Source organism: Trichosurus vulpecula, chromosome 4 (genome assembly GCF_011100635.1).
Source record: "Trichosurus vulpecula isolate mTriVul1 chromosome 4, mTriVul1.pri, whole genome shotgun sequence".
NCBI classification, from domain to species: Eukaryota; Metazoa; Chordata; class Mammalia; order Diprotodontia; family Phalangeridae; genus Trichosurus; species Trichosurus vulpecula.
The window spans coordinates 318235-335885 of NC_050576.1; the positions used below are offsets into that span (position 1 = coordinate 318235).

General features: G+C 46.2%; 1 protein-coding gene across 1 annotated transcript in view; it reads right to left on the bottom strand.

Moving 5' to 3' along the window:
* GIPC2 (GIPC PDZ domain containing family member 2) overlaps positions 1-17651 on the bottom strand; it is a 63285-nt gene that overhangs the window by 12961 nt on the left and 32673 nt on the right. Inside the window, exons 3-5 of the mRNA XM_036757589.1 lie at positions 15957-16137; positions 6295-6401; positions 4470-4551 (exon numbers count right to left, since the gene is read on the bottom strand). Of these exons, the coding sequence (XP_036613484.1) occupies positions 4470-4551; positions 6295-6401; positions 15957-16137 (370 nt within the window). The remainder of the gene's footprint in view (positions 1-4469; positions 4552-6294; positions 6402-15956; positions 16138-17651) is intronic.

Below are 17651 nucleotides of genomic sequence, written 5' to 3' on the forward strand. Positions count from 1 at the left end.
CATTCTGTGCCTATGAGCCCCATGAAGTCCCAAACCACTGACTCACTCTCTTTCTCTCTAAACAGAAGCTCAAAGCCCATCAGTGATAAGGCTCTCCTCACTGGGGGCAGGAGGTACTGCTTACTCAACGCTTCATGCCTGAATGAGGGGCAAAGCTAGCAAGATCTTGAGAGAGAGTATAGCTTGGCTCCTTGCCAGACTCTTTCTCTCCCTCCAAGATGTCTCCTTTCTCTATTGAAGCTGGAAACCAAAAGCTTCTTCCTCTCTCCTCTCACTGGTTGCATCTGGAAGAGCCTGGGACAAGAGTCTGTGTGGCTGATGTCTCTGGGCACTGGGCTAACCAGAAAGTAAATTCAACAGGGATCAAGTCTCACCCTTGCCTTCCAACACTCAACCTCATAAGGACAGAAGGGGAAAGAGGTGACTGATCAACAGTGGCCTAATCAACAGAGCAACTAAATGCTCTGGAGGTCTCAGTGGACTTCAAACACAAGTTGAATCAGCAGTGTCTTCTGGCAAGCAAAAATGGAAATTCACAAAATGCTCTAAATCACTATTGATTAGAGAAAGGCAAATTAAAACAGCTCTGAGGTGCCACCTCACATCTGTCAGATTGGCTAGTATTGTTGAAAAAGGAAAATGTTGGATATTGGAGGGGATGTGAGAAAACTGGGACACTAATGCATTGTTGGTGGAGTTGTGAACTTATCCAACCATTCTGAAGAGTAATTTGGAACTATGCCCAAAGGGCTGCAAAACCCTTTAACCCAGCAATGCCACTACTAGGTCTATATCTCAAAAACATCCAAAAAAGGAAAAGGACCTATTTGTACAAAAATATTTATAGCAGCTCTTTTGTGATACCTAAGAATTGGAAATCAAAGGGATGCCCGTAAATTGGGGAATAACTAAACAAGCTGTGGTATATGACTGTAATGGAACATTAATGTGCTATAAGAAATGACAAGCAGGATGATTTCAGAAAAACCTGGAAAGACTCACATGAACTGATGCAGAGTGAAGTGAGCAGAACCAGAGCATTGTACACAGTAACAGCAACATTGTACCATGGAGAATTGTGAATGACTTAGCTCTTCTCAGCAATGTAAGGACCCAAGACAATTTCAAAGTAGTAAGGATGAAGCAGACTATCGACCTCCAGAAAAAGAACTGATATTGATTGAATACATGAATACATGTATACATATATACGTGAATACATGAAGCAGGCTATTTTTGACTTTCTTTCATTTTTCTTCTTTTATTTGAGTCTTCTTGTACAAAATGACTAATGTGGAAATGTTTTACATAAGTACACACATATAACCTATATCAGATTGCTTACCATCTCAGGGAGGAGGGAGGGGAGAGAAGGAGGGATAGAATTTGGAGCTGAATACTTTGAGTGAAAATGTGAAAAATTTGGAAAAAATGGGGAATTCACTGTTTGGGGCCATCAAAATGGCGATGGGACATGATAGTTACTCTGGCAGCTAGATGGCCCAGTGGATAGTGTTCTATGCTGTGCCTAGAGTCAGGAAGATTTGAATTTAAATCCAGCCTCAAACCCCAACTAACTGTGTGACCCCAAGTGGGTCTCTTAAGCTCTATCTGCCTCAGTTTCCTCAACTGTAGAATGGGGATAATAATCCAGTTTACCTCCCAAGAGTATTGCAAGGATTAAGCGGAATACTTGCAAAGCACTTAGCACAATGCCTGGTTTGGGCACCTGATAAATGCCTGTTCCCTCCCTCCCTATCCTGCTTTCATCAGATCACAGCCAAAGTGCCGTATTCAGATCTGAGCACCCCCGTTTGCAAAGGCCACCAATCAGAGGGAGAGTATCCAGGAAGGTGGAAGGAGGGCCTTGAGTCTGTGTCATAGGAGGACTATTTGATGGAATGGGGGTGTTCAGCCTAAAGCAGACCCGGAGGTCACCAACTCTGTGAAGGTCCTGGAGGTAGCCAAAGGACCATATTTATTGTTTGGTCCTGTAGGGCAGAATCAGGAGCCACAGGAAGCATGAATGCCAACATCTAGGTGTGGCTTCGGGAAAAACTTCCTAGTAAAACTATCTAAGAGTGGGATCAGGGTTAGACTCAGTGTCACTGGGGAGTCAAAGACCAAAGAGAAAAGTCTCTATCTTCAAACAACTGACAGTCTAGACAGAGGGGACAACATACACAGATAGAGGGAGATGGCTACAAAAAGCCAATACTGGGTGATTGAGGGAGGGGCAGCCAAGTGGTGAAGTGGATAGAGCACTGGACTTGGTATCAGAAGACACTTACTATCTGTGTGACCCTGGACAAGTCACTTAACCCCATTTGCCTCAGTTTCCTCATCTGTAAAATGAGCTGGAGAAGGAAATGGCAAATCACTCCAATATCTCTGCCAAGAAAACCTCAAATGAGATCATGAAGAGCTAGACACAACTGAACAACAAAATTGGGGAGAGGGGGACAAAATTAATTTCCACTTAATCTCTGGTGTCAGGGGCCTCGGAAGCACTTTTAGAAATAGGCAACTAGGCTAAAATCTCCCTTCATGGGAGGGTGTATGTCCCCCATCATTGGAGAGATGTGAGCATAGGCTGGATGACCACCTGTCAAATTGAGACCTGCTAAAGACCTTAGCTTTAAAAGGCCAAGGTCTTCCATCGCATCGGGGGCCATCTCCAGTCAACCTGATATGCACCTGGCCACTGGACCCAAATGGCTTCAGAGGAGAAAGTGAGTCTAGTGAGATTGCACAGATCTCCCTCACTTAAATCCAATTCACTCGCATGTCATGGCATCACCTCCATAATGTCATGGTCCTACTCGAGAACGAAGGACAAACAACAACAGAACTGTCTTCACCCTAAAACTTCTGTGTTCTTTCTGCTCTGCAAAGACCCTTCAGTCATAAAGCACAATCTAAGAACCAAACACAGGGCAGACAAGGGCCCAAAGAAGAAAGGAAGGAAGGGAGAAAACAGTAGAAGAAAGAGGGGAAGGGAAAGGGGAAGCCTGATATTGTCAGGTCAGGGTGAGTGTCAGTAGGACACAATGGCCTCCTCCAAGCAACAGGCAAGAAGAGCCCTTGACCTTAAACCTCCTTATCTGGTGCAAAAGGTGCTCAGGAGAAGGGGCACCTCTCATCCAGGGGATGACTCTGTTTCCTGGAGTCCTGGCAGGTTGGGGAAGCTCAGGGTCCCTTCTCAGAGCCATGATCACAAATATTTGAAGGAATTGCTCATTCTCCATCAGAGAGTGGTGAAAATAGAGTTGGTTTTTCCCACCCAAGCTCATGGAGCCATGAAATCAGGGGCCCAGGGACCCACCTCAGGCTAAGGAACTCAGATCTTGGTGGGCACCCTCCAAGCATTCACATGCTGGGCAGTCACTGGGAATTCAAAGACCAAAGTGAAGAGCCCAACACACATATATGGAGGGAGATACAGACAAAATGGGTACAAATTCACTGCCAGGTAATTTAAGGGAAGGCACTAGCACCTGGGGATCAATAAGGACTTCATGTAAAAGTTTGAACTGGGAAGGAGTCTGGAGATTCCAAGTGAGGTGAGAGGGCATGCCAGGCAAAGGGCACAGCCAGGGCAAAAGCATGGAGATGGGAGGTGGAGAGTTTACATACCAGAAACCAGCCAGTTTGGCTGCGCTAGACCATACTGTACCAGAAAGGAAGTGATATGTAAATGACCTGAAAGGCAGGTTAGAGAGGTAGCAGGCGTGACTGCCAGACTGGTGTGGTATGGTAGGCCAGAGTGTGAAGGGCTTTCAATGCCCATCCATTATTTTATAGAGGAGGAAGCAAAGATTAAGTGACTTACCCAAGGTCACACACCTTGTTACCTCCACAGTCTGAGGTAGAACTCCTGTCTCCTGCCTCCTGGTCCCAGGCACCACCCCGGGGATTAGTCTTTGCTACTAAGGCACTTACTTACCTCGTAAAGATTTGACGCACTCCTACTATTGTCACTTTTTTGTTTTTGTTTTTTGTGGCTTTTCCTTTTTGTTCTATTTCTTCTTTCCCAACATGACTAGTGCGGAAAAATGTTTAATATGATTGCTCATGTGTAACCTGTGTGAGATCACTTGCTATTTTGGCAAGGGGGGAGGGGAGAGAGGGAGAACATTTTGGAACTCAAAAAATAAAACACTATTTACTACAAAAAAAGATTCGACATGCTCCTTCATGGAGGAGTTCCCCCTCACATTCACGCACAGCTCCTTTTTTCTCTCGCACTTACTTTTCATTACCTATGAATCAGTGCTATGAACTGCTGCCTAATTTCCATATTTTAATCTGCCATTTGGGGCCCTCTCTGCCAAGGCCATCTTTCATTCCCTTGATAATTACAACTTTGGATATTACATAAGTGGATCACATGATCACATACATACCAAATACAACTGAATTTGTGGGATTAAGGTATAAAAAGTCATCTATAAATGGCAAATTCTTACCTAATTCAATATCTCGAATCCCCAGGTATAATTCCAGAAGACTATCCACCTTCTTAATGGCTTTCTCATCTGACTCCGAAGGCTTTATTAAAGATAAGAGAAAAAAGGTGTTATCTTATTGGCAAATCCATAACAACCCGCACGCTCTGGGCCTGCTTTGTCCCAACTGTCTCTCACAAGCACCATTTGATTTAATACACGAGGCCTTTTCCACCTAGAAGCTAAAGTTCTGAGTAGCTGCTGCCAGGAGCGCTGTTCGGAACCCCTGGCCAATGGTGCCAAGGTTTGGCTCCCAGATGATGTGGGGTTGATTCTCTGAAGGCTGTTTTTTTTTCTGCAAAAAACTTTTATGAAAACACTTTAGAGAAGGGATGATGTTCTACGCCACCCTCATAAATATGAGATAATAAGTATCATACAAGCTTTACTTAATTACCCTAGGTGATGGTGTTGGGCATGAGTGCATGACCACAACAGTCCAGAACCAGACCAAAACATCGTGGGGAAATGTCTAGCAAACGACACAAGACAACCAAGCATGTTTGCCTGGGGTCTTCTAAGTCACTGTGTGCCCCCAAGGATGGGTTTGAGCACTTTCTGCCTGGGACGTGATAGGGCTTGACTTCTCATAAAAGCTACCGGAGGCCCTCAGCTCCAAAGGTCCACCAAGGCAGCACCTCCCAGACACATAATATGGCTAACTCTCCATAAAATTAATTGTCACAGAATCCCAGCTGTCAGGAGCACCGAGGCCCATCTGGGGGCCTAAAATCCCCTGCACAAGCTACTCCTCCAGGCATCATCCAGTCACTCTGTCCAGCCAAGGCCTTTCCTCTTCTGCTTGGCTCCAATAATTGAAAAGTTTTTCCTCCCACCCAGCCTAGATCTGTCTCTTTGACACTTACATCCCTTATTTTTACTCCTGCCCTCTGGGACCAAGCAAAATAAGCCAAATTCTTCTTTCACAAATCGACCCTTCAGATTCCTGAAGACAAAGCTCATGTCCTTCCTATGCCCACTCTCAGATTCTTGAAGTGATCCTCCTATGGCATGAATTCAAGGTCCTTGTGGTGCCATGGAAAGTCTAATGGATCTGGTCAGAGGACCCAGTTTCATTCTAGCTATGTAGAGGCAACCAGGTGACCCAGTGGCTATAGCCCCAGGCCTGGAGTCAGGAAGACCTGAGTTCAAATACTGCCTCAGGCACTTTCCAGCTGTGTGACCTCTCTAGGTTAAGCTTAGTTTCCTCACCTGTACAACAAAGACTGCTAATATCTCTCCAGCCCTCAATCCATGATAGCCTGTTACATGTGGGCAATAGTTGTTGTGATTCTGTCTGTGTCCCTAGCACCTAGCACCCTGACTTGCAAACAGGAGGCAAAACTGAATACATGTTTTTCATATGAATTTTTGAATTTTGAGGCATCCCAGCCAATCTGTCTCCTCCCTCATCTCTCCTGATTTGTTGGCCTGCACCTGGGGGTTCCACCTTCTGGTCCCCAGCCCTCCTCTATCCATTCCCTCAGGTTGGTGTCCCAGGACTGCTGCATCACTGCCCAAGAATCCTTCCTTTTCATTATTTTTAGCGTGTTCTGGGAGCCTGGGGTTCTGAGTCACCCAAGTTTCGCCATGGACCACATTCTCTCCCGACCCCAACAGAAGGACAAACGGAAAGGTGTAGCTCTGATTCCCTCTGAGCCTTCAGCAGCCCCAGCCTCTATCCTGACTACAAAGGCAAATTCATTCTCTCGGCAGTAGGCTCAGGTCCAACTCCTGTTCACCAACACCTGCAGTTTTTCAGAGTCCTGAGCCCGCCCCAACCTACCAGCTCTTCCACAGTGGCGGGACCTTTTGATCTCAGCCGTAAGGTTCCCTTGCCAGAGGTGATTTTTCCGCCCGTTGTCTTTCCAGCCCCTGACCTTGGCTGGATTTCTATAAACAAACACACAATGAATAGTAAAATGGCACGCAGTTCGTGAGATTCCACAGCTTGCTAATAAAGACCAAATGTGGCCTGGTTGCTCTGACAGTCAGCCCCAGTTACGGAAAGCCCTGAAGGACAGAGCTTCCTTCCTTCATGACTGGGGTGGGGCACTGGACTAGAAGTCAGGAGATCTTGGTTCAAATCCTGGCCCCTCCGCTGGGTAACTTTGGGGTTTCCTCATCCACAAAATGAGGTGATAGATGTGCATGACTTCCCTCCCAGGGCTGCTCTGTGGTCCAAAAGAGAGACTGGAGAGATGCCTCTTATAAACGGAAAAGGGCACCACCATACATATCAGTATTATTACCATCAGCAGTTCTCCTGGAGAGGAAAAGTAATAGTCCTGCTCCTCAATAGTTCCTTCAGGGAATCAAAGACGAAAACTATACTGTCTGGAATCCCACCACCCCTCCCAGACATTTACTGGCTGTGAGACCCTGGCCAAGTCACTTAACCCTTCTGAGTCTACATTTGCTCGCTTATAAAACGGCTGTAATAAAAGCACCAACCAGGCTGTTGTGAGGGTCAGATGAGGCAATATTTGTAAAGTGCTGCCCTAATCTCCCAGATCCATGGAAGGGCTAATTCTCAATTACTCCTATTTACCCTGTATATAACTTGAATGGACATAGCTATTTGCATGCTGTCTCCCTCCTTAGATTGGGAGTTCCTTGAGAGCAGGAATTGTTTCTTGTCTTTCTTTGTACCCCCAATGCCTCGATCAGTGTCTGCAGGCACTAGCAGGTGCTTCTGTTACTGACTCAGCCCTGGAAGAAGGGAATAGGACAGCTGTTGAGAATTATGTTGTCATTCAGTCATTTTGCAGTTGGGTCTGACCCTCCGTGACCCCATTTGGGGTTTTGTTGACAAAGATACTGGAGTGGTTTGTCCTTTCCTTCTCCAGCTTACTTTATCAATGAAGAAACAGTGCTTTACCCCTAAAGAGCAGAGGGGAGCAACTAGGTGGTGCAGTAGATGAGCACTGGGCCTGGAATCAGGAAGATCTGAGGTCAAATCCAGCCTCAGACATTTACTAGTTGTGTGACCCTGGGCAAGTCACTTCACCCTATTTGCCTCCGTTTCCTCATCTGTAAAATGAGCCAGAGAAGGAAACGGCAAACCACTGCAGGATCTCTACCAAGAAAACCACAAACAACAACACGAAAACCAAAGTGAAGAGTGGCGAGTGTCACAGAAGCAAGTGTCCAGGGCTTAGAGGGGACTGCAGGGGCCACCTAGACCAGCCTTCTCCTTTTACATATTAAATTACCAATTTACCAATTACCAATAAATTACATATTAAAAAACCAAGACCCAGAGAGGGTTAAGTCCCAAGGATACCCATGTAGTCAGCAGCAAAGCTGAATTTGAACTGGACTCCTTGGATATCAACTCCATCTATTTCTACCTCCATCCTGCCTCCAAGGTTAGACTGATTTTAACGCTCTAGAGAAGGGGTTTCAGAGCACTAAAAAGAGACAGCCAGGTACAGAAGATGAGCACCTACTGTGTGCCCTGAACTAAAGTACCAATTTACAAACACGTGAGTTTTGATTTCTCAGTAGAAGGAGCCTAGGGTTCAAAGCCCGCCTCTGTCACTTAACACTTGGATGATCTCAGGGATTCCATTTGCTTGGAGATTGGCCAAGGTACCCTCAAGGCACCTTCAGCTCTAGGTCTGTGATCTATGAAATGAGAGGCAGAAAGAGAATATTCCCTAAAGTTCCTTCAAGCTCTACACACTCCGGCACCAAGTGATGCTAATGGACAATGTGCCAACATTTCCTAAGAGGTGACAGGACTACCCAGAGTTGTCCAAGACAGTCTAGACCACTCACACAAAGAGTTCAAGGAAGCATTTGGAAAGGACAGATGGGAGGGAAAGGAGCCTGAGGAAAGAGACAGCAGCAGCAGCAGCAGCACCAGGAGGTTTTCAAACTCTGTGGGGAGGGTTTGATACAGGGAGAAGGAAGGCATAAAAGAAGGTGGCGATTGGCCTTGATCCATGAATAGTGAAAGCAAAGAGACAGCCAGGGCCAGGCAGCAGACAGAGAGAGCAACAGAGCGAGCTTCCCAGGCAGAGGCAGGCCCTGGAAAAGCTGAGTCCAAGTCAATCTCACCACTGCTTGTTGGATCTCAGGCAACCGAGTCCTGAATATGGCATTCCAATCCTCCGTTCTCCAAAAGCAGCAACAACACACCAATGACCCATCACCTGCTCTGCCCTGGGCACTTGGCTACATGTTGGGAATTCAAAGACAAGCATGGAACAGTGCTAGCCCCCAAGGACGTTACATTCTACTGGGTGCAGTGGACAACATGCATACAAATATATTCATGATATATTCAGAATAAATAAAATTAGGGAGAGGGAGCACTGAAAATGGGGGAAAGGATGAGGAAGGACCTCCTTTAAGAGGTAACACCAAACTCTACTTTGAAGAAAGGTAGAGATTCTATAAGACAAAGGCAAGGAGGGACTGCCTAATAACAAGCATGAAAGGTGGGTGGGGCCACCCCTGCCAAGGTTGGCTGCATTGCTAAAGCTTCTTGGAGCCACAGGTGAGAGCTGCATGATGGGAGGTCACCAAAGGTGTAGGAAAAGCCCCCAACCAGAGGTGCTAGTCTTCCCTGAACACCTGTATGCCCCCCTGCAAAGATACAGAGGTGGGAGATGGATTGTAATCAACAGAGGAGAGGAAGTAGACCAGAATGTCTGGAGGCCGGGGGAGGGAGAGGCAATAAGCCAGGTGTATTGGGGATCCTTGAAGAGTTTGGCCTTTGTTTCTTTTAACTAATTCAGTGTCTTTGATTGAGTCTTACTAGGTGCTAAGCCCCAGGCCCAAACCCCTATCTATTAGGCGCTAAGCCTATGTGGGTGGGAATTGGTAACTAAGGTGGGGCTCCAGGTGGGGCCAATGAAGGGAGGTTATGAAGCTTAAGTTCTGGTTGCTCAGATGAGGTTTGATGAGGGCTAAAGAGTGCATAAAAAGGGAAGACAGAGCTATTTGCTTAGGGCTCTCACTCTTGGTGGTGCCCTGATGTGGAGACTCCGGGCAGCTATAGTTAAGAGCTCTCCAGCTTGCCCGGATGTTTGGACTTGGTTAAACTCTGGTAACTATGAATTGGGATTTGAATCAGATAAGATCCGTCTGTTAATTTTGTAATTTGTATGTATTTGCTCTGAAGCTCAGGGTGCTGGCTTTTTCCCCTGAACTAAGTGGATGATATTTGTATACTGGATTAAAGTAAGATTGTTAACCCCTTAATGTTGCTTTCCTTAGTAAAGCAGATCAAAAGAACCTGGGCTTGCAGCATTCTTTGAGCTGGTTGTTGTTGGTTTTACATCCCCACAGCAGCTGCTAACTGGATTGTTAAAACACCAGGACAGATGGGCACCAGACAGAGGACTTTGTATTTTGTACTGGAAGTCAGAAGGAGTCACTGCATCCTCTCACAGAGAGGAGTGCCCTGGTCATACTTTGACAGATGTAAGAGTATGGCTGGGAGGAGGGAGAGGCTTGAGGCAGGGACAGCAATTAGAAGGCTACTTTGGTGGTTCAGGGAAGGGAAGATGAGGGCCGACGTTGGAATGGTGGCCTTGTGAATGGAGGGAAGGGCATGGATGCAAAAGCGGCCAAGAGCATAGAATCAACAGGACTTCATGAGTCTTTGAATGTGGGGCACAGAGGGAGAAGGAAGAGTCAGGGCTGACTGCCAGAGTGTAAACCTAGGTGACAGCCCAAGAGACTGAAAAGGCAGGGTCCAACAGGACACCAAAAGAAGGAGGCCTGCAGGAGGGGTGATCATCGCATCTTTGACATGTTGACCTTGTAAGCCAGAGGAGGAAGTCAGAACCAGATAACATGGGGGAAGGGTAGGGCAGGGTGGAGACAAGATCCTTTTTCCAGCATGAGTTAGACCAAGTGGTCACCCAGCTCCCTTCTAGCTCTGGACACTCTTCTTTTGCTCCAAACTCTTGTTTCCTCAAGTTTCTCCTCCCAAATTTCAATCCCTGGCCATCCTCACAATTCCCAAGCCCTCCAAATCTCCTTTCAAAATGCCTCCTGCTCCTTGAAACTGGGTCCTTCTCCCATAAACCCCTCCCCACTGAACCAAATTATGTCTCTGGGTCTCAGTTTACTCATCTGTAAAATGAGAAAATTGAACTGCAGAGTCCCTACGGTTCATTCTAAATCTAACATTCAATGATTTCAGAATTAGTTTTGATTATTTGCCAATTTAGGTTATTCAGATTCGGCTACACTTTATTATTCAATTCAAAAAACCTTTATCAAGTACCTACTATGTGCAAAACACTGTCCTGGGCACTGGAGGAGACTCACCATTTAGATAAAAGAGATTCGTGGCTCCTTTCATAGAGTCTAGTGGGAAGTAGGACACACATACAGATTTTCCAATACATCATGCCTCAGAGAGGAGCAAAGTGCTGTGTGGACAATAAAAAATACTAAAGATACTGATGAGATACCAGTGAGATAAATGTCATATTTTTAGATCACTAAATATTCCTAAGACTATAGTAATAATTCCCAACAGGAATCTCCTGATATCACAAGAAATTCCTAATAATCTCAAGAGGAGTTTCTAAAATTCTCAAGAATGAGTGAATGATATAAAATGAAATTAACAGTTGTTATTTATGTTCATTCAATGATCTCAAGAGACATTTATTAAATTCTCAATATCTCAAAACAAATTTATCTTAATTTTGTTTACACTAACTTAAAACAAAAAAATTACCATATATTAGGGCATGCCTTTCAGGAATTGGTGAGAATGATATAAAGTCATAAAATAAACAAAATTACCAAATTTGAAGACCTCAACCTAAATCCTATAACTCTCCCCATCTATCCTAAAGTGAACAAATTTTTCTGAAGTTTTCCCTATATGTTGCCTTTGGGAACCATTTCTAATCTGCAGGCCTTTAGGCAACACCTGAATAATCAGAGGAAAGGACCTGTCTGGTTCTGATAAAGCAAAAAATATGTGTGATCACCACAGAAAAGGATTGTGCGAGACTAAACCAAAGTTGGCCATTTGGTGGCGCCAAAGGGAAAGCTAAATTAAACCCTATTCCATCAACGTCTGCCATGTTTCTCTAGGCTCCTGGAGACTTGGAATTATATTTAATCTAACTTCCTCGTTTTACAAGGGAGAACAGGGCCAAAAATGACATCATTATAATAAAAAAAAATTATCATTGATTGGGTAGGAAAGGTTTCCTGCATCCCATTCAAGCTACTGCAACCAAGATGCCCTGTGATGCATTTACAAACCCTGGCCTGTCTGCAAATGGGCTGAGTCCTCTACAAATAGGCAGCTTGGTCCTTCCTGTTGGTATCTAAGCCAACTCAAGTGCAGCATGCTATCCACTATGCCATATTGCCCTTTAAGACTCTTGAGAAGCACCATGGGCTTCGCAGATTAAGTATAAGAAGGTTCTTTACCACCTAGAGTTCATAGTCTCAGACTGAAAACCACGGGCATGGACATGGTGTGATAGAGACCAGACCCTAAGTGTTCTGGAAAACTTTTGATCATTCAGTCAGTTGACAAGCATCAGTTAAGTACCTCTTGTGTGCCAGGCACTGGACTAGGCTCTAGGGATACAATGAAAGGTAAAAGACAGCCCCTGCTCTGGAGCTCCCCATCCAATGGGGAGACATCATGCAAGCAACATATACAAACAAGCTATATAGAAAATAAAGTGAGGGGAAAATAATATTTGTTAGTAAAAAAAATTGATCACAGACTACATTTAACTATTTATAAATAATTCTATATCGTGTACTAGAGTGCCAATAGTTGTGTGCATTGTAAAACTTAGAAACAAAAAGCAAATGTAAAAGGTTGAGATAAAGATAGACATGTGTTTCTAGTGTCAATAAGGTCTCACTGGAATCTATTGATTAGAAGAGTTATGTGCTCAGACCTGGTCTTTAAGAATATCATTGTGGCACCCCTGTGGCCAGTCCCAGAGCTGGGTCCCCATCATTATTCTCAGACACTCTCTTTACCATAGTCTATCCACCTCTTCTTTTTGGAAGTTCACTCAATTACAATTTCTGCCACATAAGATCATGGTAGAGACTGCATGCCAGCCCCCGGTCATTTCCCGCAGCTTTCTCAGGGAGCTCTGTCCCTGGGTCACTCCTGAACCTCCCAGTTCCTCAGCCTCTCCACCTTCACCTCACATGGGGAACAGTCCCATCCTGGACCTCATCATTCCTCACAGTTTTCCCCTTTACAATCTGGTGACGCTCTAGCTGACCCAAACTGCATGCCATCCCATGACCCAAACTTCCCACTATCCCATGGCCCCTCTAAACCCATCCTCTGCCCTTCAGGACCTTCCCTAGCTATCCCCCTGCTCCGATTTCACATTCCTTTGTTTTCCTATTTCCACTCTGTAAACTCCACCCCCACTCTCCCCTCTCTGAATCTCTCCCCTTCTCACCCCCTTGTCCCATCACCACCACTGAGGCAGCAGGTGGTACAGGGGACAGAGCCCTAGGCCTGGAGTCAGGAAGCCCTGAGTTCCTATTTGACCTCAGACAGTAACTAGCTATGTGACCCTGGGCAGGTGACTTCACCCCTCCGGGAGGTTTGCGTCCACCTCCTGCCCTCTCACTTTCTTCTCTACTCTTTCCAGTCTGGTTTCTGAGCTCATCATTGACCAAATTAAGTCAGCAGTTTTTTTCCACCCCCAGGGCTTGGCAGTGACTTCTATGCTATTAAGGGTTAGTAACAAAGGGTTAATAAGCCAATGGAAGGAGGTCTAGTCCTTTAAAGGAGTGAACAGATTTCCACAGCCTTGGGAAAATGCTCGGTTTTACAGGCCAATTTCACAGGGCTGAGGTCATTGGGAAAGACAGAAAAGGGAAACCTTAAAACCATCTCTCAAGAAGCATTCCAGTCACTGCCTGATAAGGACTGGGCAGGCTGCCCAGACCCGGCCCAGATCAGAAAGGGCCAACCAGGAGGGAGCACAGGTCAACCCAACAAAGCATCTGGGTAAACTGATGCCACCAAAGGCATCCCAGGAGCAGACTTCACAGGAGCCACAATCCCGTAGCAAGGTCCAGCAGGGAAAGGGCAGATGCCTTGACCCTTAGGAGTCAATGAGTTGTGCCAAGAATAGCACCCTTGAGAATACATCAGTGTCCTCAGCATCTGCCTGCAATCAGTGAGTTACTGCCACCGGTACTCTCTGCATGGCCTTCCTGGATTCAAACCCTCTCCCAACACGTACTGGCTGTGACCGTGGATAAATCACTGGACTTCTCTGAAATAAGATCTCTTCATCAGCAAAACCAAAATATTCCTCCTAACAATAGTGTCTGTCTCAGATAACATATGTAAGGTGTCTCAAAAACCTTAAAAACGCCGTGAAAATGTCAACTTGTGGTTTGTTTGGTTTTTAGAGAGCAAAGAGGTTATGGAGAAAGAACAAGGACTTTGGAGTCAGAGGGCCTGGGTTCAAATCCTGCCTCTGACATGCTTTCCTCATCTGTAAAAATGGGGGAAAGGAAGGGGTCAGACCAGATCTGAATCCTAGCTCCTAATATTAGAAAAACTGGGAAGGGATGGGAGCATGTGCCCCAAAATGTCTCTGTCACCAGAGGCCCAAAATTAGGAACTCTGACCAGGCCTGGCCAGGTCAAAGAACTTGACTTTGACAAGTCAAAGGATTTGTTGCACAGGATTGGGGGAGGGGGAGAGAGAGATACAGGTTCTACTATGCCCAGAACATTGTGCTACATACATGTACCATCCCTGGCCTGATGTACTACATACATGTACCATCCCTGGAATAGTGTGCTACATCCACGTACCATCCCTGGAATGTTGTACTACATGCAAGTACCCTGGAAAACTGTACTACACATAAGTACCGTGCATGGAACATTGTACTACATACATGTACCATTCCTGGAATATTATACTACATACAAGCACTATGCTTGGAATATTGTACCACATGCATGCACAAAACCTGGAATGTTATGCTACATGCAAGTACTGCACCCAGAACATTGTACTACATACAGATACTATGCCTACTATGCCCAGAATAATGTAGTGTATACAAGTACCATGCCCAGATCACCTATTGCATGGTCCCAGGGACAGGATGACCCAGGGGGCTCCTGGGGCTCCTGCCCACTCTGATCATATTTGATCTATAAGCACACACATGTGATCTTGGGGGTGGCATCACCACATGTTTCAAGTAGAACCTTCCTCAATTTGGGGTCAACACAGAGCAGGGTGCACAGGTATCTATCAGCCATGTCTGTGGTATGGGACAAACCCAAGAGAACGTTCTGTCCCAGGAGTGTCCTCAGAGCACAGAATTATAGACTTAAGGCCCAAGGTGACCCAAGCTCCACATGGCATAGCCAGGATTTGAACTCAAGTCCTGTGATTTCTCATCATGGCAGCTCCCATTTCTAGAGTGCCCACTATGTGCCAGGCACTTGATAAATATTGTCATATTTGACCCTTACAACAATCCTGGGAGGCAGCTGCTGTTATTATCCCCAGTTTACAGCTGAGGAAACTGAGACAGATGGCAGTGAAGGGCCTTGCCCAGGGCCACCCAGCCAGTGTCTGAGGGCTTCCTGATTCCAGGTCCAACCCTCTGCCCACTGCTCTATCTGCCAACATCCAATCTAGCTCTCTCTCCATTTCCGAGCAGGAGAGTCGCTCCTCTCCCAGCCTAGAAGTAGCCAACGAACCAGCATTCTTTGTGGGCTCAGAAGAGCAGGGGTGGTGGGTGGCTGCACCCCGGGGTGTCACTGCAGCCTTGCAATGGGTTGGCACAAGAGGGGGCCACCAGAGGCAGTCATCCAGATGGTGGTGGATGTTAAGAGACCCGAGGGAGATGGTCTCCTGGCTAAGAAGACGTCCCTGGGGCAGGGGAGGGGGCTGAAGACCAGGCCGAAAGCATCTGCGGAAGCAAAAACAGGCAAAGAAGGATGTCACCCCCAAGGGGAAGCTCTTCCTTCCGGCCTTCGAAAAGCAGCCGTGGGGCCAAAAAATGGCGTGCTTTCCAACCATGTGCATAGCATCAAGCGGCCGCTTCTGTTGAATCTAAGAATCGAGTCCAAATAGCAGCTGCTTTCTGGGGAAGCCTAGAATTCGGCCGGCCATGTTGGGAGATGGAAGAGTCCAAGCTCCTTTGGAGGTTCGCCCAGCTGAAAGGCAGCGCGTTTACCAGGAGCCTGGTGCAGCCGACAGAGAAAAGGACTCGAGTCCAGAAGACCTTGAGGCTTTCCAGCAAGCCTCGAGGCCTCAGTTTCCTCCTTCCGAACGAGAGGGGGTGGGTGGTGCTAAGACCTCTCAGCCCAAAGGGGCCCAGGGCCCAGTGCCGAGGGTGACCGCAGAAACCGGGACCCGGGGTTGGCCGCAGCCCCTCCTTCAGACCTAGACATGTCCGTGGCAAAGATGCACCAATTCCTGTGGATACTCACCGAAAGCCTTCTTGGGCTCTATTAACTTCAGCGAAAATGACTGGTCCTTCTTGAGCTCTTTGAGCTTCTTAGCGACATCATAGTGCCGCCATCCAACAATATTTTGTCCGTTTATCTCTTCGATGTGATCCCCCACGCAGACGCTCTTCTCTGAGTCCATCAGGCTGCCGTATTTTATTCTCTGTTGGGGAAAAGCACATTAAACATAGAACAAACATTTTCAAGCGAGTCCTCTAATTTTTCAAAGGTATTTTTCAGAGGATCCTTTTCACGGTCGCATTAGCTCTGGACCCCAGCGCCATTAGTCCCTCTGAGAATTCTAAACATCGGCTGGCAACATTGATCTGACAGTGCTGGGGCAGATCCAAACCTAGAAGCTCGCCAAGCACATAAGGCGAATGGAGGAAAGTCCTTAATTTGAGAGTTCTCATCCTGGGCCTTGCCTGGAGCAGCAGGCTAAGTCCTAGCCGGTGCTGGGATGCTTAAAACACGTGCATTAATCATATCCCTGAAATACCTGGTCAAACTCAATCTATTTCAACCTGAAGGTGACTTCTTTCTCACTTCAGTCCCACAAAGGACCTGGGATTTCATGAGGGTGGGAGCTGCCTTCACAGGTGTGAGGGTTAGGGTGGGGAGTCAGGGGTTGCTGGTGAATGTTTAACTACTAGCTCCCCCAAAAAAGCCAACAACAACCAAAAATGTGCATACAGCACGCTTTTAAGTTATTCTGCATTACTACCACTTTCTCCATCAATTTCTTAAGTCTAGAAAATCAATAAAATTACATATCAAGCCCTGATTTGTAGTGTTTGCTAATTTCCAAAGTGTAATGCACAAACTGAAAATTTAACAATCAGCTTTAGTGAGCTGGTACAACTGGTTCCAGTACATCCCTGGGTGCAAGTCACAATAAAAATAGCTGATGTTTATATGGTTCTTTAAAGTTTGCAAAGAGTTTTACAAGTATCATCTCATTTGATCCTCACAACAACTCTGAGGGGTAGGAGCTATTATTATCCCCATTTTACAGATGGAGAAACTCGAGGCAGACAGTGGTGAAGTGACTTGCCCGGGGTCACACAGTTAAGAAATATCTGAGACCAGATCTGAGCTTCAGTTTTCCTGACCCCAAGTCTAGTGCATCATCCTACTGAGCTGCCTAACCCCTCCACACCATAATGGTCTTCCAGAGTGACTACAGGTAAAAGAATTCCTCCCCGTGGAAGCCAACCTTCTTCCTGGTGATGAGACACAAAGCTGGTCAGCTGGTGCATCTGTTCTCAGGCCCATATCCTAAAGTCCTTCCTGTCTGGGAGGACTGGCCAGAGTCAACAGGCCAACCCCTGCAACACCTTCTTGCAAAGGTGAATTGCTAAGGTAGGAATCGAGGAAGGTATTTCAATGCAACCTTTAGAGGATGAAAATTAGGTGAAAACCGCAAGTGTGTCCCTACTTGCCAAGCCTCATATCTCATAATTCCACAGAGCACTGGAAAGAGTCCAAGGAGCTGAGTTCCAATCCCTGGCTACTGCAGATCCCAAAATTTATAGAAGCCATATGGCTTTAACCTACTCCTTCCCCTAACACGGAGTAGGGCAAAGAACAAGGAGAAACAGAGAAGATAGATGTGAACTGAGGCTAATCGATCCCAGAAGAACAGTCTGGGTCCTCAGTGACTACAATAACCCTCCA